The 22,807-nt window shown below is 48.9% G+C and overlaps 1 protein-coding gene across 2 annotated transcripts in view; it reads left to right on the top strand.

Annotated features, from left to right (window-relative positions):
* The first annotated feature begins 8,888 nt into the window (after positions 1–8,888).
* Positions 8,889–22,807, top strand: part of RAB11FIP5 (RAB11 family interacting protein 5) — a 36,603-nt gene continuing 22,684 nt past the window's right edge. For both annotated transcript variants that reach the window (XM_060117182.1, XM_060117181.1), the window contains exon 1: positions 8,889–9,481. In XM_060117182.1, the coding sequence (XP_059973165.1) occupies positions 9,051–9,481 (431 nt within the window). In that variant the 5' untranslated portion in view covers positions 8,889–9,050. The remainder of the gene's footprint in view (positions 9,482–22,807) is intronic.

Below are 22,807 nucleotides of genomic sequence, written 5' to 3'. Positions count from 1 at the left end.
ATGAGAGGAGAGGGAAGGGGTAGGGGCAAGATAGGAGTAGGGGATTAAGAGGTACAAACTACTCTGTATAAAATAAATAAGCTAAGAGGATAGATTGTACAGCACAAGGAATATAGCCAATATTTTATAATAACTATAAAAGGAATATAAACTTTAAAAATTGTGAATCACTATGTCATACACCTGAAACTTATATAATCTTATAAATCAACTATATCTCAATAAAACTAAATAAACTAATTAATTTTTAAAAGGTCTTTTCTTCAAAATAACAGGTAAAACTAAAACCTAGTGTTTAAGGATCGCACTTGGGGGATGTGTCAGGGACGTACACAGCTCAGGTCCCCTCAAGGAAGGACATGTCTCATAAATTTCCTCCCATCTCTGATGGTTATCATGACCTCAACACTTTTGAAGGGTCCTACTCAGGTATTCTGAAGGATGCCCCTCAATTTGGATTTGTCTGTTGTTTTGCTCTTGTTTAGAAAGCAGCTATGAGTTTTTAGAAAGGCACCGAGGTGAAATGCCCTTATAGCGTTGGGCACATGCTAATAAATATGATTTATCACCAGGGATGTTAATCTAGATCCCTTGATTAAGGTGGTGTTTGCCAGGTTTTATCACTGTAAAATTTCCATTTTTCATACTCTATTCTTTGAAGGTGAGTCTCTGAGTCCAGTCACACACAAGGAGAGGGGAATTAAGTTCCACTTCTTGGAGGGGGCAGTATCTATTAGAATTCTTCTGTAAGGAAGATTTTTCTCTTCTCCTCATTCGCTTATTTATTCATTCAATCATTTATTGATATAACTTTAGACTCATGGATATTTATTTTATTTTATGGGTTATAATCCAATACTATCGTGATATATTTTATTACTCAAATTGTTCCAGCTCTGGCCACTGGGAGTTCTTTCATGTTGGCGCCTGTGCTCTTTTGACACTACCCCTCTACTTCCCCTGCTTTTCTTCCTGAGAATTTCCTTGTTTTCTGGCTTTACAATATCATACAAGCTCATCTTGTATTTTCCCTGCCCTAGACCTAGAATCAGCCATTTCTCCAAAGAAATCTCCAGGGAAAGTCTGAGGATTGAAAAGAGAAGAGGGCTGAGAAATAAACCAATGTTAAGAAATGCGGGAGCTTCCCTGGTGGCGCAGTGGTTGAGAGTCCGCCTGCCGATGCAGGGGACACGGGTTGGTGCCCCTGTCCGGGAAGATCCCACATGCCGCGGAGCGGCTGGGCCCGTGAGCCATGGCCGCTGAGCCTGCACGTCTGGAGCCTGTGCTCCGCAATGGGAGAGGCCACAACAGTGAGAGACCCGCGTACCGCAAAAAAAAAAAAAAAAAAAAAAAAAAAGGTGGGGGAAGGAAGAGAAGCCCCTGAAGGAGACCTAGAAGCAGTGAGTGGAGGAAGAGGCAGGGGTAAACACATAGAAGAGCCCAGGGACTTCCCTGGTGGTCCAGCGGTTAAGACTCCCTCCGTGATCCCAGTGCAGGGGGCCTGGGTTCGATCCCTGGTCAGGGAACTAGATCCCACATGCTGCAACTAAGAGCCCGCATGACACAACTAAAAGATCCCACATGCTGCAACTAAAGATCCTGCATGCTGCAACTAAGACCCGGCACAGCCAAATAAATTTTTTTTAAAAAAAGAGCAGGCCCAGAGGCAGAGAGTGGCGTTGAGGGAGTTTGGAGAAGGGAGTGATTAATGCCAAAGAGAGGTCAAGTAAGATAAAGCCTGAAGGAGGGGCCTGGAATTTTGCAATCACAGATGGGGTAGGAGCTTGGAGAGCCAGGCTGCTGTGGTTTGGTGTGTGAATGAGGAAGAAGGGGATAAAGACGAGGAGGGTAAATCATCTTCAGGAAACCTGAAGGGAAGGAGGACATGGTACAGACTGATAGACAGGGGGAGTTGTTGTTTTCTCTGTTTTTATTGGGAGAGATGAGCATATTTATATGATGAGATGAAGGAGCCAGTGGAGAAGAAACAGAAATGAAGGAGGAGATGGAAGCTTAGGCTGCCCCAAGGCACAGAGAGGAAAATGAAGCACACAGGAAAACCTCTTTCTCTGGGATAGGAAAAATGCAGGTGGTCATAGGTTTGTAGGTTTGAGGTAGGAATCTGGGAATGAATATTCATGCACACTTTTTTTTTTTTTTTTTTGGCGGTACACGGGCCTCTCACTGTTGTGGCCTCTCCCGTTGCAGAGCACAGGCTCCAGACGCGCAGGCTCAGCGGCCATGGCTCACGGGTCCAGCCGCTCCGCGGCATGTGGGATCTTCCCGGACCCGGGCACGAACCCATGTCCCCTGCATCGGCAGGCGGACTCTCAACCACTGCGCCACCAGGGAAGACCTTTGCACACTTTTTATGTAAGATGCATGTTTTCATTTCTCTTGCGCATATTTCTAGGAGTGAAATTGCTGGGTCATATGGTAGCTCCTCTGTTTAACAATTTGAGTAACTGCCAAAATGTTGTCCAAAGCAGCTGTACCATTTTATATTCCCACCAGCAATGTATGAGGGTTCCAGGGTCTCCACATCCTGACAACACTTGTTATTATCTGTCTAGAGGGAGTAAAGTGCTACTTCATTGTGGTTTTGATTTATATCTCCTTAATGGATAATGTTTTTGATACCTTTTCATGTATGTATTGGCTATTTGTATATTTTCTTTAGGGAAATATCTATTCAAATCATTTGCCCAGGGCTTCCCTGGTGGCGCAGTGGTTGAGAGTCCGCTTACTGAGTTAGGGGACACGGGTTCATGCCCCGGTCCGGGAAGATCCCACATGCCATGAAGTGGCTGGGCCCATGAGCCATGGCCGCTGAGTCTGTGCGTCCGGAGCCTGTGCTCCACAATGGGAGAGGCCACAGCAGTGAGAGGCCCACATACCGCAAAAAAAAAAAAAAAATCATTTGCCCATTTTTAAATTGGGTTGTCTTTATTGTTGAATTATGAGTTCTTTAAATATTCTGGATACTAGCCTCATCACATATATGATTTAAAAATATTTTCTCTCATCCCATAGGCTGTCTTTTTATTTTCTTGATGGTGTTCTTTGAAGGACAAGAGTTTTTAATTTTCATGAAGTCTAGTTTATCTATTTTTTCTTTGGTTGTTTGTGCTTTTGGTATTGTATCTAAGAAGGCTTTGCCTAACCCAAGGTCATGAATATTTACTTCTACATTTTCTTCGAAAAGCTTTATAGTTTTAGTGTTTATATTTAGGTCTATGATCTATTTTGAGTTAACTTTTGTGTATGGTGTAGCGAAGGGATTCAACTTAATTCTTTTGCATGCAAATATCCAGCTGTCCTAACACCATTTGTTGAAAAGACCATTATTTCCCCATGGAATGGTCTTGGCACCTTTATTGAAAAATCAGTCAGCCGTAAATACAAGGGTTTATTTCTGGAATCTCAATTCTATTCCACTGATCTGTGTCTATCCTTATGCCAGTTACCTCATTGTCTTGATTTGTAGTAAGTTTTGAAATCGGGAAGTGTGAATCCTCCAACTTTGGTTTTCCTTTCCAAGACTTGTTTGGCTATTCTGGGTCCCTTGCATTTCCATATGATTTCCTGGATCAGCTTGTCAATTTCTGCAAAAACAGCAGCTGGGATATTGATGGGGAATGTGTTGAATCTGCAGGCCAATTTGGGGTGTATTGGCATGGTAACAATATTAAGTCTTCCAATTCATGAAAGTGAGATGTCTTTCCATTTAATTAGGTCTTTGTTAATTTCTTTCAATGATGTTTTGTAGTTTTCAGTGTACAAATCTTATACTTCTTTTGTTATATTCTATTCATTTCTAAGTACTTTATTCATTTTTATACTTTTATAAATGGAATTGTTTTAATTTTATTTTTAATTTTTCATTGCTAGTGTTTAGAAATACAATTGATTTTAATATATTGATCTTGTATCCTGTAACCTTCCTGTACCCATTTATTAGTTCTAATAATTTCTTAGTGGACTCCTTAGGATTTTCTATTTACAAGGTCATGTAATCTGCAAATAGAGATAGTTTTACTCTTCCTTTCCAATCTGGATAGTTTTATTTTGTTTTCTTGCCTAAGTGCACTAGCTAGAACCTCCAGCACAATGTTAAATAGAAGTCGAGAGTATGGCTGTTGTTTGTAAAGATGTCAATTTTTCTCAAAACAATTTTGCTCACAATTCCAAAAAGCATTAGAGCTCATGTGGATGAATACACAGGTGAGAGTAGCTATAAAAATCTCTGAAAAAAAAAGAAATGAGGGCCTCCCTGGTGGCGCAGTGGTTGAGAGTCCGCCTGCCGATGCAGGGGATACGGGTTCGTGCCCCGGTCTGGGAGGATCCCATATGCCGCGGAGCGGCTGGGCCCGTGAGCCATGGCCGCTGGGCCTGCGCATCCGGAGCCTGTGCTCCGCAACGGGAGAGGCCACAACAGTGAGAGGCCCGCATACCGCAAAAAAAAAAAAAAAAAAAAAAAAGAAATGAGTAAAGATTTTCTCTTCTGCTGTATAAAGCATTTAAAAGGCAACAATAATTAAAACAGAACAGCACTGACAAAAAGATATAAATCTCAGTGGACTAGAGTACAAAGTTCAGACTCTCTCTATAGTATGTATATAAAAATTATATGAGAAAATCAGTGGCAAAGGGATAGGGTTTTTCAATAAGTATTGGGAAACTTGGATAGCTGCTGGGGAGAGAAGGTTAGATTTTCACCTCAAATCATTCACCAAAATAGTTTCTAGAAGCATTTAAAGAGAATGAAAGAACAAAGAAAAAGCCAAACAATATAAAAACTAGAAAAACTATGAATGGATATTTATTGGACCTGTGAGTGTGGAAGAACCTAAGCTTGAAACAATGGAAGAATTCAATGACTTGACTGCTTAACTTATGTCAAAACATATTTGCAATAAATATAGAAGACAAAGTGTTATTATTAACATAGAAAGGGTTAATATAAATTAATAAGTTAAGGCTTCAAAGAAAATGGGCATAGACAATAGACAATTCAGAAAATAGACAACTCACTAAAAGAGGAAATATAAATGATTAATAACTGAAAAAATGTTCAATCTCATTAGCAATCGAAGAAATGCAAATCAAACAATAATCTTTGCTTTGAGCAAAGATTTCTAAGATGATATTACTCATCACTGCTTAGAGTATGTTGAGATAGCTCTCATGCTAACCTTATGAAGTGATTTCCCATTATTAGGTCCATTTTATAACATGGAAACTGAGACTCTGGGGTTCAGTAATTTGCCCAAGCTCATACTGCCAGTAAGTGGTGGCACAAGGATTTGAACCCAGGCTGTGTGACTCTATTACAGTGAAGGGCATAGAAAACAGATGTGGGAGGGAGGGCGAAGGACAGGAGGAAATGTAGCTTGAAGAGTCAGGCAAATATATTTGAAGTGCCTGTCTGGAAGGGTTATGATATTGCAGAGGGAAGCAATGAGTGGAAATTACACAAAGGACCACTCTTTCAAAGCAAGAACTGTCCCTAACGGACTAGAGGGGCCCAGGGAGGCGGTGAACACATCCAGCCCTGGGGAGGAAGAGGAAGTAGGAGGGTCCTCTCTGTAACCCTCACATCAAACTGCAGTGGGTGGGGATGGGTGGTCTCATCTTCCAGAGGAGAAAACACCTCTAGGTAACCAAGACCTCAGTGTCTTCAGAGTTTCTGCTCTTTTCTCAACTGCAGACAGCTAGCAGAGCCCACCCTTTCTCCTAGGGCCAAGTGACCTGCAGGGGAGCCCTTCCTGGCCTCACTGCCCTCTTGCAGCTGCAATCCCGGGCCAGCAGGAAGCCTGACCTTGCCAAACTATGAGGGCCAAGGCAGGAGGAAGGAGAGCGGGAGTAGCCCATCTGAGTTCTCTTTTGCCCTTTCCTGTAGCCTTGCTACTCCATGGGGGAGGCAGAGGGAGGCAGGAGGGAAGAGGCAGTCTGGTCATGTTGAAGAGCTAAGAAACAGATGAAACAGAACCATAAAAGGACAGTGACAAATATGTTAGTTGTGGTTTGGTAAAGATATCTTCATTTGCAAAGCCCCTGGGGAATCCATTCTCAGGGGCTTCATCCTGACTCTATAATCTTGGGTAAGTCTGTTAACCTTTTTTGTACCTCAATTTCTTCATCTGTAAAATGGGTATGACAACATTTCCCGCTTTGTTGACTTTAGATGATGTAGTGCTTAGGTGACCAACAAGCTAGTGTGAGAGCAGAGTACCAGAGGCAGTAGAGTCACTCAGACCTGAGTTCAAGTCCACTCTCTGCAATTTTCCAGTTAGAAACTTGGGGAAAATCACCCAAACTTTAGCTGCTTTAGCTTCCTCATCCGTGAAGCTGAGAGTAGCAACAGCACCTGCCTTAAATGGTTGTCTTCAGGGGTAAATGAGGTAGTACATATAAAGTAGATGCGATGCTAGGACCAGGATTCCACAGCCCACAGGTTTAACCATTACAGTACAGTTGCCTCACAATCATAATGCATATAAAACAACATATAGTGTAGAGAAAAGACTGGAAAGCAATACAACAAATTGTTAACAGTGTTTATTTCTGAACAGTGAGATTCTAATCTATTTTTATTTCCTTCTTTATATTTTTCTATATTTTCCAAATAACTTATAATCAGAAAAAAAACTATATATGATGTTCAGATGCTTTGAGATCATTTGTGATGGTTTCCACTGCGTTAAAATCTTTGACAGGGGCTTCCCTGGTGGCGCAGTTGTTGAGAGTCTGCCTGCCGATGCAGGGGCCACGGTTCGTGCCCCGGTCTGGGACGATCCCACATGCCGCGGAGCGGCTGGGCCCGTGAGCCATGGCCGCTGAGCCTGCGCGTCCGGAGCCTGTGCTCCGCAACGGGAGAGGCCACAACAGTGAGAGGCCCGCCTACCGCAAAAAAAAAAAAAAAAAAAAAAAAAAAATCTTTGAAAATATTTTCTCATGTCATCTTCTCAGCAACTGTTTAAAGTAGGAATCATTATCCCCATTTTCTAGATCAGGAAACAAGGCTGAGAGGTTAGAGAGCTGACTTAATCTTCAGGTCTTATTGCTGCTAAGTTGCAGACAGCCAAGATCCATAGGCAGATCTGGCTGTCTCCAAAGCTAGGTGCTGTCCACAGGGATGCTGGGCTATGGGGCTCAGTGTGGAGAACTCCTCCACCCCATTTTGATCACAGTTAAGGTGGAAGGTTGTTAGGATTGAGCCTTGGTGCATATGCTCCCATGAGTCTCAGGTGCCCGGTATACAACCATATTCCTGGTAGAGGACATGGCCCGGAAAGTGGGATTTTGGCATCCTCCTTTCACAGCATAAAAAGTCAAGAGGTACTGTGGAGAGTCTCCCCAAGAAGAAATAAAGGTTTCCACTATCAAGGTATCCAATAGAGGAACTAAAAAAAAAAAAAAAAAAAAGTGTAACTACATAAGATTGAGGGAGGGAAGTGGGTGTGAGCTAAATCATTATCTATCATAGGAGGAAGACAATAGATAATGGCCAGTCCTGATAACTCTAGATATAGTTATGTAAGCATTTTATGTAGAAATATGGAGGTAACTACCAGGCCTGAAAACACAAATGGCTATAAGTGGCTATCCCTGGAATGAGGGGTGGAAAGGGAATTTTTTGCTTTTCATCATAAGCGTTTCTGTTCCATTTGATTTTTTTACTTTATTTTATTATTTTGTTTTTAGCTGTGTGTTACATGATTTTTTAAAAAATACTATTTTTAATACAGGCTCTGAAAGTTAAAAAGAAAAGTACTTTGGGGTCATCTGTGTGGATTCACATCCCACCTCTGCCAGTTACGGATCTTGGGCAGGTCAACTTCCCTAAGCTGCGACTTTACCTTCCTGAAAATAAGGATAAAAACCATACTTACCCCACAGGGTTGTTTTGGGGATAAAATGAGGTAACGCATGTAAAGCACACGGACCAGCATTGGCCGAAATTCAGCATCAGTAATTATTAACCATTGTTATCATTATTAATAATAAACCAACCATGCAAGTAATACCCAGGGCTTTGCACATAGTAGGCACTTAATGAGTGTAAGTAATTGTTTAAAATCTCCACCAGAGCCTATAATTTCCCCCAACTCGTGACGCATAAGCCCCAGCGGTCCGAGTGAACACTTAAATACTGATGTGGTTACTCATTTGTTCATCACTCTGTTCGCCGCCGCAGTGTCCGCAGAGGGCAAGCCCAGCTCCCTGGACTCCCGCGCCAGGATCTGGCTGCACACGTGATTCCTCCCGCGCGCGGAGGTGGGAGACAGCGGCAGCTCACCCGCTTTCAGGTCGCTGATGCGGGGCCATCACGTGGCGCAGAGTGAATCACTTCTGGTTTCACGCAGGCATCTTCCCAGGCAGGGGCGGGCTGGAGGAGGGGGAGTGCCGCTCGAGACTGGGGAGCAGCCCGGGTCCGCATTGCTCCCACTTGCCAGCGCCAAGGGGATGGCCATGCCGGGAGGGACGGGGCGGGGCAGTTTTAGGGCGATAGCTTTCCGGAGCAGGGACGTCTTGAAGGACGACTTGGGATTGGCCGGGAGACGCGGAGCGGGCATTTCATACCCGGCCGAGGGTGCTGCGCTGCCCGCAGGCGAGGCGGCGTTTCCTGGGGGCCAACGCGGGAGCCCCCCTCCCCCCGCAGAGGCCTTGCGCCCCGCCCACGGTCCTCGCGGCGCTCAGCTACCTTCCAGCTCCAGGCTGGTCTGCAGCAAACGGGGCGAAGGCGTGCGGGCCACCGTCCCCAAGCTCTGCCGCACCTCCGCGCGGGTACGGGTTAGGTCGCGAGTCGCGGGACGCCGGCCGCTAGGCGGGGCGGGAGGCGGGGCGCTGACGTCGCGGCGCGGCCGGCGGCCGGGAGGCGGGGAGGCAGCGGCCGGCTCGGCCCAGCCCAGCCCGCAGCTGCGGCGGCCGAGCCTGTGGGTGGCGGCGGCGCTCCGAGCCGGCTCCTGACCGCCCTCCGTTTCTCACTTGGTCCGGGTGTCCACGCCTGGTTCGGCCAGCCCTCACCCGTCGCCGCTTCCCCCGCCATGGCCCTGGTACGGGGCGCCGAGACGGCGGCTGGGCCCTCCCGCTGGCTACCCACGCACGTCCAGGTGACGGTGCTGCGGGCCCGCGGGCTGCGGGGCAAGAGCTCGGGCGCGGGCAGCACCAGCGACGCGTATACGGTGATCCAGGTGGGCCGTGAGAAGTACAGCACGTCGGTGGTAGAGAAGACGCTGGGATGCCCCGAGTGGCGCGAAGAGTGCTCCTTCGAGCTGCCGCCCGGCGCCCTGGACGGCCTGCTGCGGGCGCAGGAGACCGACGCGGGCCCGGCGCCCTGGGCCACGGGCTCCGCCGCCGCCTGCCAGCTAGTGCTTACCACCATGCACCGCTCGCTCATCGGCGTCGACAAGTTCCTGGGCCAGGCCGTGGTGGCGCTGGACGAGGTCTTCGGCGCAGGCCGCGCCCAGCACACACAGTGAGTGAGGGGCGCGCGGGAGCGGAAACAGTTAAGGGCCTCTTGGGGCGTGGCTGGGGAGACGCAGGACCCCGAACCTCGGCCTGGGCGGTGCGCCCTTTTGCCTAGCGCTCAAGGGCATAAACCGACAAGTTGGTTCTTAGCATATCGGGGTCTCCTTCCGATCCCCAAATGTGCGCTGGGCTGTGCTTGGCCGCTGGTGTGTCCTTGGAAGGCCGGGGGGAGGTGAGAATGGTGGCCTACTGTTAGGAGTAGATTGTCAAGTAAAGTTAGGAGTGGGATCCAGAGACTCTTGGACTGTGGGAACCTCAAAAAGGAAAATCTTGGGGCCATTCCCAGGGCCTCCGGACCTGTTTCACTTTCCTCGAAGGGGAGGGGAACTGCCTTCGGGCGCCTGTTCCACACCAGGCCCGCAGGGGAATGGGGAGGCCCTGTCTCTCCCCGTGGGGGAAAGAAGGTGCAGGGTTGTCCTCAAGGAGGGCAGAGGTTGAACGGAGGCGCCCCACCAAATCTAGAGACTGCAGAGGGCATCTGCTTCTTGCCTGGTACTCGGATGGCCTCTGTTGATTAGAGACGCCCCCTATTCTTCCCTTCTGTGTCTCTGGTTTGAGAACAGGAGACCCTCTCAGTAAAGGAAGGAAACGCTTTAATCAGGCTTCAAGCATCTTGCCTGAGGTGGAGGCAGCACGTGCTTAATGGACAGCAGGAGACAAACTCTCAGTCACTTAAACCTAGAAAGGCCAGAGGGTTTACCAGTGGGTTTTTAAAAATCATTTATTTTGGCAGCGTTTAAGTTTCCCTGTGTTAAGATCAAGGCTTCAGGCTTGGAGCCTCATTTCCTGTTTTGGGCTTGGGCAGGATCCGGAAGCCTGTCCGCAGGGCTGACAACCTGCCGTGGGTCACTCAAGTGGTTAACTGGGGTGACGCCACCCCTAGGCCCATGGGCCCTGGATGGGGAGGGTAAGGGGTTGGGGACAGTTGCTGGAAAGGTTTACCCAAGTGGAATGGCATCCAACTGAGTAAATCTAGGAAGGCTTGCTGGAGAAGGATGAGCCTGGTACAGACCCAGATGAAAGCAGGATTTGGATAGAAAAGGATCTGACCTTGAACATTTCAAAAATGTGGGTAGAGAAGGCCTTCATGGCTCTTTGCAGCCTGGGGTGGGAAACGGGTTAGCACAGGGCAGGTTTGGGCAGGGCTGTGACTTAGCTCCATCTCCCCCTCCCCTGGCCTTCTCTCCTTCCCTCATGACTTGCTGTTTGGTTGCTGGGTGTGGACCATGGGGTATAGTTTGGCCCTTGTTTTGTTTTTTTCCTCCCCTTTTCCGTCCTTTCCCTCTTGCCTGGCTCAGGGAGCCCAAGGGGGTGGGGGTGAGGCAGAAAGCTCTTCTCTGGCTCTCGTAGTCCTTTCTTCTTCTGAAGAGGCTCCTGTCCCCAAATTCATTCCACCCCTTTCTTTCTCAGTCCTTCAGTCTCCACCTCTCCGCTAATCTGACCCGACTGGTAGATAATACATCTCGGGCTGGGGTGGGGGGCACTAGAGGGGAGACTAAGGGGCAGACAGAAAAAGTCTCAGCTTGTGGGGAGTGGCTTCTGTGAGGTCAGTGACTTGCGCGGGGTGGGGGAGGGGCTTTGATTTTTTTTCAGTTCCTGCTCTTGCTTTCTTCTTGGCCTCTGGATCTTCCTTAACTGAGCTGTCTATGTCTGTCGGCCCATGTGCGCCTGTTTGCAGCCAAGGACAGTCCCCTTGATCTGAATGGGAGCCTTAATTTTCTTTATAGAAGTCATCTTTTCCACCAGGATCTTTCCACACCCACCTGGCTGCCTTTCCTCTGATGCATTGACCTGGGTTATTTATAGAACCTGGAGGGGGCAGGAGGAGGGGGACTTGTAGTGGGCAGCAGAAAAGTCTGTGAAATCAGCCTGATCTTGTAGTTTACTGGACCAAACAGCATGCCCACTGACAGAGGGTGAGGGCTACTGCCCCCACTCCGGTTTGCACCTTCCACCTCTGGCTCTCATGCCCACCCTTGGTGGCCTTTCCTGGAGCACCTTGGCGTGAGCTGCTAAGATAGTGAGTCTGCACATTTTCCAGTGGGGAGAGGACTCGGGTGTGCCCTCCTCAGCTTTGGATAATGATGGCAGAGAACTCCAGGAGAGCACATGATAGCCCTGTGTTGCCCAGACAGAACTCCATTGGGGAAAGGCAGTCTCACGGTTAAGAGGAGGGGCCTGCAGAGTTGCAGATTCCCTTCCAAACCTGCCACCTTGTGGCCAGTCAAGTAAACTCTTTGTGCCTCAGTTTTCTCATCTGTAAAATGGGGCTAATTTATACCTTGAGAGGATTGATGTAATGGATGAAATGAGTATGCAATTAGAGCATCTCGTGCAGTTCCTGGATATGGCTTGTGGTCAGTGAACAGCAGTGATGGTGGAGGGAGGTTTTAGTAGCCTGGTAGCTGTGACCTGGGAGATGTCCCCTGTCTCAGAGGAGCCTCTCATGTGATAGGAGGAGGTAATACAGAACTTAGCATAGTCCTGGAAAGCCCCAGGACTATGGTGGCAGGGTACTCACAGAAGTATGAGAGCTCTTCATGAAATGAGCTGGCCCTTCACAGCCCTCCACTACTCTCTTTGCTGCCAGAGGCTTGAGAATTGGGGCTAGTCTTGTGAGACCTCTGCAGTTCTGAAGCCACGCTCGGGTCATCTTGCAGCTCTGCAGCTGTCCTCCGTGGCAGGGCAGCATAGTGTTTAAGAATGTGGAGACTGAGGTTTCACTCCCAGTTCTATCACTTATTAGCAGGCAAGTTACTTAACCTGCTTCCTCATTTCTGAAAAGGTAACACATGATAACAATCATAGAGTTGTACAAATTAAATAAGACAGCATCTCTAAAAGCCTTAGTATCATTTTAGACACATAACAAGCTTTCAAGATATTAGTGTGGGTTACTCTCAGGGCCCTCCTTATGTGAGGGTGGTGATGATGGGGGCTGGGGTTCTAGGTGCCTCAGCCCCCAAAGCTCCTTTGTTAGTGGGGTGCTCTTTGAGGTGAGGGATTTCACTGGAGGCTTCCAACTGATTGAAGAGAAAATTGTCAAAACAACATGTAATGTAATACACAAGGAAACTAATTATAACCGTCTCCCCTCAGTAAAGCCATACATGGATCACCATGGGTCTTAAAATCCCAATAGCTGCTTCTTTCTTTATCTATTTGGCCATGCTGTGCTGCTTGCAGGATCTTAATTCCCCAACCAGGGATCAAACCCGGGCCCCTGCAGTGAAAGCGCCGAGTCCTAACCACTGGACCGCCTGGGAATTCCCTCTTTAGCTTCTTTAGATGCGTCCTTTCTGGTTTTTACTTCAGCACCATCAATAGTACTCCCCAGTGCGTGCTCGTGTGGAGTAAAATGATCCCTTCTGTAAATAGCCCCCTTCCTGGGCCTGTTGGATGGATGGTTAGAGTCTGGCCCCTTGGGAAGGCCAAGTCTGTGGGCTCAATTTGGGTTAAAATGTGACCATGGGCAGGCTGCAAGTGTGGCCCCCTAAGAGGCTCTGTCAGCCCTGGTCTGAACTGTCTCATTGATTTTATGAGGGCCTATGGGAGGCCTGTGGCTGAGGAGGACTTAGGTTGGAGACCAGAGCTTTCTGCCTGGTTGGTGATGGTGGCCTGAGACCTCGAGGAGGGTGGGCTTGGGGGCAATGGGAGAGGCAGCTGAGGCAAATGCAGCCTGCTGGCCTAAGGTAGACCTAAGGTGGGCATGGTCTTTGAGGGCTTCCATCTGTCCCTTAGCCTCCAGATGGCCTGTGCATTACTGTTGTAGGTAGATGGTGCATGACCCACAAACTTATCATGTTTCCGGATGTGACTGCTCCCCAGGAAGCAGCTGAGGCCGCGAGGGTCCTTGGCTTTGGCTTCTGCTCCAACCCCCGACCTGGTTGCTGGGCAAGTCTGCTTTGGCCGCCGGGAAGGGTGTGGCTGTACTTAAAAGCAGTAGTTAGGACGGAGGCTGCAACTCCCTGAGTTATGGGGCAGTTTTTATCTGGGGTTGCTTGAGCAGCAGCGTCTGGGGAGTGGGGATTGACTCTCCCGTCAGACTGAGCGGCTTCCCCTTCCCTCTGCATCTGGCCCCGTTCTCCCCTCCCTGCAGGCAGCCAGGGACAGGCGCAGCTCAGCAGAGCTCCATCCTAGCGACCTTGAGGGCTGTCCCTTTCTTCTGATGGGGGCTGTCTACCCTCTTTTTATTGCTGCCACCCTGGTGCTGTGACGCGCTCTCCAGCGATGCGAAACGGCTGGTCTGGCCTCGTCCAGATGTTTCCCCTGCCCTTCCCACCCTGTGCTGGGACAGATAATTAACACAATGACAGGAGCTCTGTGTGCTCTCTGGGAATCAGTACCCTATTTTTTCCTGTGCGGGGCCGACCTCTGCAAAATAGTGTGGTCGTGAAGAAGCTTTGCCCTTCCCCACAGCCAAGTAATAAAAATAAGTCCGCGATGTGGGTCCTTTATGCACCTGGCAGTCCTGTTAAGGAAGAGTCTGATGGCTTTGCCCTTACTGAGTTGGCCTGTGGGGGTGGCCCTGGGCCCCGGTCTCTCTGCAGTGAGCAGAATAAGCAAGTTCAGCTCCCAGGAAGCAGCGCTACAGGGAGGGGCTTTGTCACGGGGCCACCTTGACCTTCAGCTGACCCTGGGTGTGGTGAGGGGAAGCACAGCCCTTAATCATGGAATTCTTGTCAGAACTGGAAGAGTGCTTAGAAGTGTGGAAACTGAGGCTGCGGAGGGAGAGTGACAGGCTCTCAGCTACTCAGCAGTTAGGGAGGGTGGGGCTCTGTGTGGTTTCTCTTAGGCTCTGATAGCCTGAAGAGCTGTCAGATTTGGGATAAGGAAGAGATGGCATTTGGGAACCCGAGTGCATCCCAAGGTTTCTGTGAAAGTGCCTGAGAGGTTTTAGGGAGAGAGGGACATTTCAGCTGGGAGGGAGAGGGAGCCTTGGGGCTTCTCTGAGACCTGGAGGGACGTCTAATCCACAGGCCTTTCTGCCTGGGCAGAGGCTGAGGGAGGCCACTGGTTGGGTGGGAAGTTCAAAGGAGGGGAGGACACGGACACAGCAGCCCGCATGCCCAGAGGGTGCAGTCTTATTAGGAGGACGGACCCCCACGTTTGGAGGAAGGGCCATAGCCAGCTGCCGTATTTTGGGGCCTAGCCAGGGAGCACTGGAGATGTTCAGAGCAGACGGAAGCCCTGCGCTCAGCTCTGGTCAGGGAAGGCCTCCCTGAGGAGGAGATGTACACCGGACCTGTCAGGCTGGCCATCAGAGATCCCGGTCTGCCACCCCACCTTCTCTGAGTTCCCATATGGACAGCGTGTAGCACTCCTTTTTGGAGGATTGTCATTGCTTTGTTTGTCTAGCATATCATTTATTAAGCTCTTTTTAGGTGCTGGCACTGTCCTAAGGATTTGACTTACATCAGCTTATAGCAACCCCTTGAGGTGTAGGTACTGTTACTGTGTTTAACGAGTGAAGAAACTGAAGCACATAGAGGTGAAGTGACTTTTTTTTTAAAGATTTTTTCTTTTGATGTGGACCGTTTTTAAAATCTTTATTGAATTTGTTACAGTATTGCTTCTGTGTTATGTTTTGGTTTCTTGGCCGCAGGGCATGTGGGATCTTAGCTCCCTGACCAGGGATTGAACCCGCACCCCCTTTGTTGGAAGGCAAAGTCCTATCCACTGGACCACCAGAGAAGCCCTAAAGTGGCTTTTCTAAAGGCACACAGTACATGGCAGTCAGCATTTGTACTGAGACAGCCTGGCTCCTGATTCTGTGCTCTTTGCCACCGTGCTGTAACACCCATCTGAGTCTTCTCCCATGTTTCCCAGGATTCAGCTTTGCATGGAAGTTGGTGCTCAGCAGCTACCCTCCTTAGGGTTCCTCTCTTCTCCCCAAAGCCTATCTCTTTGGTGAGGCCTGGGGGCTCTGGAAGCATGACCTGCTTCTCCTGTGTGAGGCCTTGGCTGGTAGGGGTAAGTGCATTTAGTTTGCAGCTCCGTGTCTGGTCATATCTTTCTCAGGGGATGGGGGTGTTGCCTGGTACATTGGGAAAGAGGGTATCACTGCCACTAGACTGTCTCACAGGAGCCGGGGGAGGCCTGGAAAGCTCTGCCTTGGCCCCAGGCACCGCCCCCCCACCCCCACCCCAGGGAGGTTTGCTCCCATTGACTTGTGCAGTAGAGCTGGGCTTGGGATCATCAACAGATATAAGACTTCCTGACCTTTCCCAAGAAATCACATGCTTGTTTTACTGTGACAGAACACTCTGAGCCATCCATTCCTCCTCCTACAGTCATGCAGTGGTTTGCTTTTTTTTTTCCCCCCTTTCTTTTGTTCAACATCTAGGAAGCAATTACTGGGCAACCACTGTGCCTAGGTCAGGGCTTTGGAGGAAACATGAGAAAGAAGATATATAGCCCTTTCCGTAGAAGGGCAAAAATATGTTGGAGGCAAGACTTAACACAGGAAGGATAATTAACCAACAAAGCAGCATATACAAAATATGAGAGAAGGAAAGGGTCAGAGGAAGGACCAACTCACCAGGGTTGGAGTGATCAGGGTGGGCTGCCTGTAGGAGGCTGGACCTTGAATGACAGGTGGGGCGTGGTGGGGGCTGGGTGAGTTTCTGGGAGGGAGACCCAGAAGGGAGGGAAGGAAGGGAAGGTGAGTGTGGTGGGGCTGAGCCAAGAGAGGGAGTGGAGGGGAGCCAAGCTTAGTTTCCTATGTGCCTCTCTCAGCAAAACAACCTGGCTTTCTTTACTTCTTATTTCTTTTTGAGTAGTTTACCTGGTTCAAAATTCTAAAGATACATAGGGTACACAGTGAAAAATCTCCCTTGTCCCGACCTTGAGTCACCCAGCTCCTCTCTTCAGAAGCAGTCAACATTACCAGTTCTTATATGCTTTTAAAAGCCAACGCGTTATAGATTTCTTCTCCCTCTCCCATTGTGTTTGCACAAGTGCAGCCTTCTTCACACACACACAGGTCTGTACCTATGATAAGTCTGGCTTCCCCACACAGGGCTATTATTGCTTGTCTCCACCTGTTTCAAGTCTGAACTGAGACCCTGGCAGGAAGACAGCCACTACTTAGTTTTGTCCTCTGTGACTCAAGACCCTGTTTGGGGTGAATATGGGGTTAGGAGCAAACTGGGGAGGGGAGTTTGGTTAAGTAGAATTTCTTCCTTATTCCCTTGTCTCCCCTGGAAGAGGTCATCCTGCTGGTTTTCTCCTTTCTCTTGGGCGGGGTCATCACTCTTTGGTCCTGGGCCACCTCGCTCCCAGGGGGTTGATGACAGCCTATAAAAGGCCCTGACAGACAATAAACCCAAATCTTTACGTGTGGGTTGGCCTACTTTTCAGAGTGCTTTCCCAGCATCACCTCACTTCCTTCTTCCCTGAGGGCAGGGAGGGTGACCCCCATTTTTACTGATGTCAAGACTGGGGTCTCAGGAGTGGAATGACCGATCCAAGGTCACATGATTCATTAGTGGCAGCCAGATTTCTAACCTCCCGAGCCCAATGCTTTTTCCCTACATCATGCTTTCAACTATACATACTTCTATTGCTGTGTGGTTAGACTTGTCTCCAAGCAGGCGTGGCTCCCTGGCCTCTGCCCGAGGCAAGCTGACAAAGAGACAAAACTTTGGAGCCTACAGCAGCAGGAGGGATGAGGACTGGCTGAGATGTTTGTGCCCAGGAGGGAGGGAGGCTGGTCCTGGCTGGGGTCTGAGGTGAGCTGAGCAAGCCGTGCCCATGGAGCCAGGGGTAACTAATGAAATGATGGTTCTGGGCTCCAAGGACTGTTGGTGCCGGCACAGAGCCAGAGTAGGTGATAAGAGGCCTGATAAGAGGCACTGTCCTCTCCTGCAGTTGTGTCTGGCTTGCAGTTTTTTTTTTTTGTTTGTTTGTTTTTTTCTTTTTGCGGTATGCGGGCCTCTCACTGTTGTGGCCTCTCACTGTTGTGGCCTCTCCCGTTGCGGAGCACAGGCTCCGGATGCGCAGGCTCAGCGGCCATGGCTCACGGGCCCAGCCGTTCCGCGGCATATGGGATCCTCCCAGACCGGGGCACGAACTCGTATCCCCTGCATCGGCAGGCGGACTCTCAACCACTGCGCCACCAGGGAGGCCCTGGCTTGCAGTTTTACTGTGGATACCAAATCAAAGGCAGGATGAGCTTGTGGGTGTTGGGAGCCATAAAGGATTGGCCTGCGGCCCACGCGTCTCCTATCTGATCGTGTGTGAGGAGGACTGCCTGAGTGGGGGATTTGGAGAGGAGGGCAGGCATCTAGATGGAGGAGCCTCTGGGGAAAAGGCTTTTCCAGCTGTCTCTTCAAACTCCATAATGTAATACAGTTTTAGCTGACATTTATCCCTGTCCCTAACTGGCTTATTTTATCACCCTTCTTTTACAGAGGTGAAGTGGGTGGTTGAAAGCCACTTTGTAAGTCAGATCCAGGACTAGAACCTGGGTCTCCTGTCTTCCAACCCTTGCGTTTTTCCACTATTCCTTTAAAATAAATTTTTCTTTTCCACTTATTTTTGGTACTGAAGCTAAGCCCTGCCAATGCCATCTCATTTATCCAGCAGGTGTTAGAAGGTATTCCACGTATCAGGCCCTTTCCCTGGGTTGGGGGGCATAAAAGGTGAGTCACATTTTGTGCCGTCGGTAAGCAGTGAGAGCACAGGTGGAGCGGCCACTGCAGGGGACGAAGAGGGGCACTTGCAGAAGGGCACTCCGGCCCCTCCTACCTTCCCCATTGCTCCTGTCCTAGTTTAGGCAGGTTTTTTTTTTTTTTAACATCTCCTCTAGACTGTTAGCATAGCTGCTACAGCATTTTTGTAAGCCAGAATGCCAATTTATTAATTTAGGATGAGAAATAACTGCTGAGGCACAAGGAGTTGCCTGGGTCAGCCTGGCCGGGGGACCTGTCCCGGTTTGGCCGGCTCTGTGCTGGTTTCTGCTGCCTCTTGCCCTGCTGTCCTTTGCTCTTCCTACAGCACAGCAGCCATAGGTCTTATCCTTGTTTCCTACCCTGCAGTGCTCTTCCAGGCCCAGCATAAGGCCACAGCTCTTTAGCATGGTGTTTGGGGCAGTCTCCTCTGCTCCAAAGCACCTTTCCGCCCATCTTCACCTCTCCAGCCCTGGGCATCTGTGTATTCTGTTCCTCCCACCTGGAATGTCTCTTCTCCTGCCTCCTTGCCTCCTGACCCATTGTTCAAGGCCCAGTATGAATGTTACATCTGTCAATGAAAATCATCAATAAGCAACCTATAATAAGAATAGAAAAGAGTTTTCTTTCAGCCAAACTGAGGACTAGCCTCGATGCCCACTTCCCAGATTACTCTGAGAAACTGCTCTGGAGAAGCATGGTTTCCAGCACAGTTTTATATCTTGTCAGAACAAAGAACATTAAATAAGTCAGGGATACTGTACATTTCAAGAAAACACACACACACACACACACACACACACACACACAGATCAGCATCATGTACACAGCAAGTCAGCATGACCTTGCACCTGGGAAAGGAGTCTTATCAAAGGAGTACCAGCATTGGTGTCCCAGGAAGATAAGCATTTAATCTTTATTTTTAAAGAATGGACATTCTTTACTTTTGGTCAGTGTGTCCTTTTCTCTAATAATTAAAGCAGATGTACAATGTATGTTTGATAGGCCACAAACAGGCTATTTTAGTTAGCATAAGATTCAAGTTAGCTCATAGATAAGCCAGAATGACCTCCCTATATCTCAATATGTGAAAATTTCTTTTGTCATGTCCTTCACTACTCCTCCCCAAATTGTCTTCCCTTTAACCTTCCTGTGCATTTTATTTGTGCATTTTTGTGGTGTTAATTACCTTCTTCCTTTATTTATGTAGCTATCTTACTTCCCCACCAAGATGTAAGCTTCTGGAGGACACTCCCTTTCTTATTCTGGCAAATACTTGGGAAACGTTTTGAGCCTGGCTGAGGCCTCCTCTGGTTGGATGGGATTTCACTGGCGAGTTCCCTGTGCCTCTGAGACTTTGTGAGTGTTGGGATGGGCTGTCAGGATCTCACACGCCACGCCCTGTGCTGAGGCTACTGAGATGAGTAGATAGTTAGCACAAGGCTCAGGGATTCAACCAGGAGCAGGGCTCAGTCATAGGACAGGGAGAAAAAAGCCTGTGTCCTGGCCAAAGGCTACCTGCTGACCTCCACAGGGATCGAATAGAAAGACCCTGTTAGTCTCAAGTGGGACCAGAAGGGGAGTATAGATGAGTCAATAGGTGTTTCCAACCATTTCCAACAGATGCGGGTGCTTATTATTATTTTTTTAAATAAATTTATTTATTTTATTTTTGGCTGCATTGGGTCTTCGTTGCTGTGCGCGGGCTTTCTCTAGTTGCAGTGAGTGGGGGCTACTCTTCGTTGCGGTGCATGGACTTCTCATCGCAGTGGCTTCTCTTGTTGCGGAGCACCGGCTCTAGGCACTCAGGCTTCCGTAGTTGTGGCTTGTGGGCTCAGTAGTTGTGGCTCGTGGGCTCTAGAGCACAGGCTCAGTAGTTGTGGAGCACGGGCTTAGTTGCTCCGTGGCATGTGGGATCTTCCTGGACCAGGGCTCGAACCCATGTCCCCTGCATTGGCAGGTGGATTCTTGACCACTGTGCCACCAGGGAAGCCCCACGGGTGCTTTTTAAAAAACATAATCATGATGCTTGTATCACACACACAAAATCAACAGTTCCTTAATAACCATCCAGTCAATATCCAGTCCACATTTAAATTCCCTTAATATCAGAACTATCTCTTCATAGATGGTTTGTTGAATCAGGATCCAAACAGGGCTCCCTCCCATACTGTGCCTGGTTGTTAAGTCTCCCAGGGTAACAGTTCCCTCTTGCTTCATACCCTTACCTGATAGAGGAGCTGAATCACTTGTCCTTGAGAACATCCCACATTGCAGCTGATGGGTTTCTGCCAAAGCAGAAATTGCGGGGCCTTGGGAGCCTGGGGAAACGGGGACAGGATGAACAGTCTCTGAAGGCTTCAGGCCTTTTGAGAGCAAATGATTTCATCAATACAGTGTTGCTTGAAGTGGCTGATGGCTGGCCGGCCTGGATTAGGAATTTGGGTTAGATTGTTATGTCCATCAGAATGTTATGGACAGATATCTTGGTGTCTTCTCCTAGAGTTTTCCCCAGCATCTACTTTTTGAGTTGCAGTCTCTTCCTCTCTGGAACCCTGCAGCCCCTATTTGTACTGATTCCCTAGAGAAGCTGGATGGGAGAGGGTTAGGCCAGGAAAGGAGAAATGGATCAGTATGTCTTTCCTTCACGTTGGTTCTTCACTTTTCATTCTAGAAGATTCTCCAGCCAGTACACTGGGCAGCACAACTGTCTTCTCAGGGCCTCTTGGCTTCCTTTGTCTTGGGGTGGGGTTCAATTCCTACAACTGTCAGATTTGCAAGCCCCTCATCCCCAGCATGGTGGGAGCTGTTCCCTAGCCTGAGGTAAGACCTGTCTCTGAAGAGGCCAGGGCAGCCACGGCCAGAAGAGAGAAGCTGCAGACCTGGTGGGCTGTAGCCATAGCAGGTAAGGCTTAGGTGAGCACCAGCCCAGTTACATTAGAGATTGTGGTATTGGGGACATGAGGAAAACAAGCTACAGGAGCAGCCTGCTCCCTGACTAGCAGGTGCACCCAGCTGTTTTTGTTTCTCCGGAGTCACCTTCATTGGCATGCAGGGTGTTTGAGGGTCAGACTGAGCACTGTGGCGTGACGCTCGGGCGCCGCAGGGCCTTTGGCCAGTTCCTCGCCCCTTACCAGGCCCCTGCAAGGCCCTCTCATACCCAGCGGGACATGAGGTGCAGTATCTGTCATCTGATTTGAGATCTCAGCCTGGGAGCCATGCATTGGGGCAGGAAGGGGAAGACATGCACTCAAGTGTGTGTTTTGCAGCAAGTCTTACAGAGGCAGCGCATCCGAAGCAGTGAGAGCGGCACCGCCCACCTCCTTCTCTGGGAACTACATTCAGCACCTCACATCAAGCCCTCGCCTTAGCTTTGAACTGTATCTGTAAGCGTCTGTGCTTTATCTTTATTTATTTTGTGCATCCGTTAGCAAGATGTGTCCTAAGGTAACTGCTTCTTCACTTTATGCCGTTTCAGCTTACGAAAGGTTTCATAAGAATACTCCACTTTTGGATAGCAGGGGAAACCTGTAACTTTAAAGTTCAAAGTAGTGATGAGTATAAACAATATTTTGCGACATCTGCAGCAACTGTAATGTGGTATGAAAATATCGGTTTCTCTTGGTGACATATTCATAGGTACTGCTGCTAAACCACTACTGTTGCAAAAATTCATAATTGAAGGAAATACTAAATTTCAGTTAGAGATTAGGGGAAATAAAGATGTAATTTTTCTCCCGTCTAACACAGGCCCCCTGTTTTAGAGAAATCCTTTGGTTGGGCAGGGACGTGGGGTTTCTGGGCCCAGGTGTGTGGTGTGTTGCACTTGCAGAGGGAGGCATTCTAGTGCAGTGACCAAGGCCGGAGGCCCTGGAGACAGGGAGCCTGGGTTCAAATCCTGGTTCCCTGTGTACTAAAAAGAAGCATCTGACTTAACCCTATGGACTTCTCTCTGCCCTAGTGTTTGCATCTGCAAAAATATATAAGAACTAACACTTGTGTGGCACTTTCTGTGTGCCAGGCCCTGTTCTGAGTGCTTCACCTGTAATCTATGCAATTGTCAGAGTGGTCTTGTGAGGGGATTGGACATCCATTACCCCCATTTTATAGGCAGGTGTGGAAATGCATAGAGAGAGAGAGAGACTGGGTGACCCACTCCAGGTCGCACAGCTGGCGTGTGATGGGCTGGGGCTTACGCCAGGCAGCCTGGCTCCAGAGTCCATGCTGGAGCCACTCTCGAGGTCTGCTTCCCACACCTGCCTCCTGGGGCTGTTAAGAGGATGACTGGAATCTGATTTGGTGTGTTGAGTGCTTAGTATAGCACCTGCACACAGTAGGTGCTAAAAGAGAGGTATGGTTGTTAATGGTGATAAGATTAGGGCCCTAGTGATGGGCTAGAGTGGGGTCAACACCCGACCTCCATTCAGGAAGTGGGCACTTCCCAGATCTGGTTGGTGTATTCTATCAGGGAAGTTACTGAGATTCTTTGCTCAGGAATGGGAGATGAGGGCTTCAGTGTTAAAGAAGGTGCCCTTTTGGAACTGTCTGTCCCCATGAAGCCTGGCACGTGGCTCCTTCCTCAGGAGGCTCTTTTTGGGGAC

The sequence above is a fragment of the Mesoplodon densirostris genome, chromosome 14, assembly GCF_025265405.1.
Source record: "Mesoplodon densirostris isolate mMesDen1 chromosome 14, mMesDen1 primary haplotype, whole genome shotgun sequence".
Lineage (NCBI taxonomy): Eukaryota > Metazoa > Chordata > Mammalia > Artiodactyla > Ziphiidae > Mesoplodon > Mesoplodon densirostris.
This window is presented reverse-complemented; position numbering and strand designations above follow the sequence as displayed.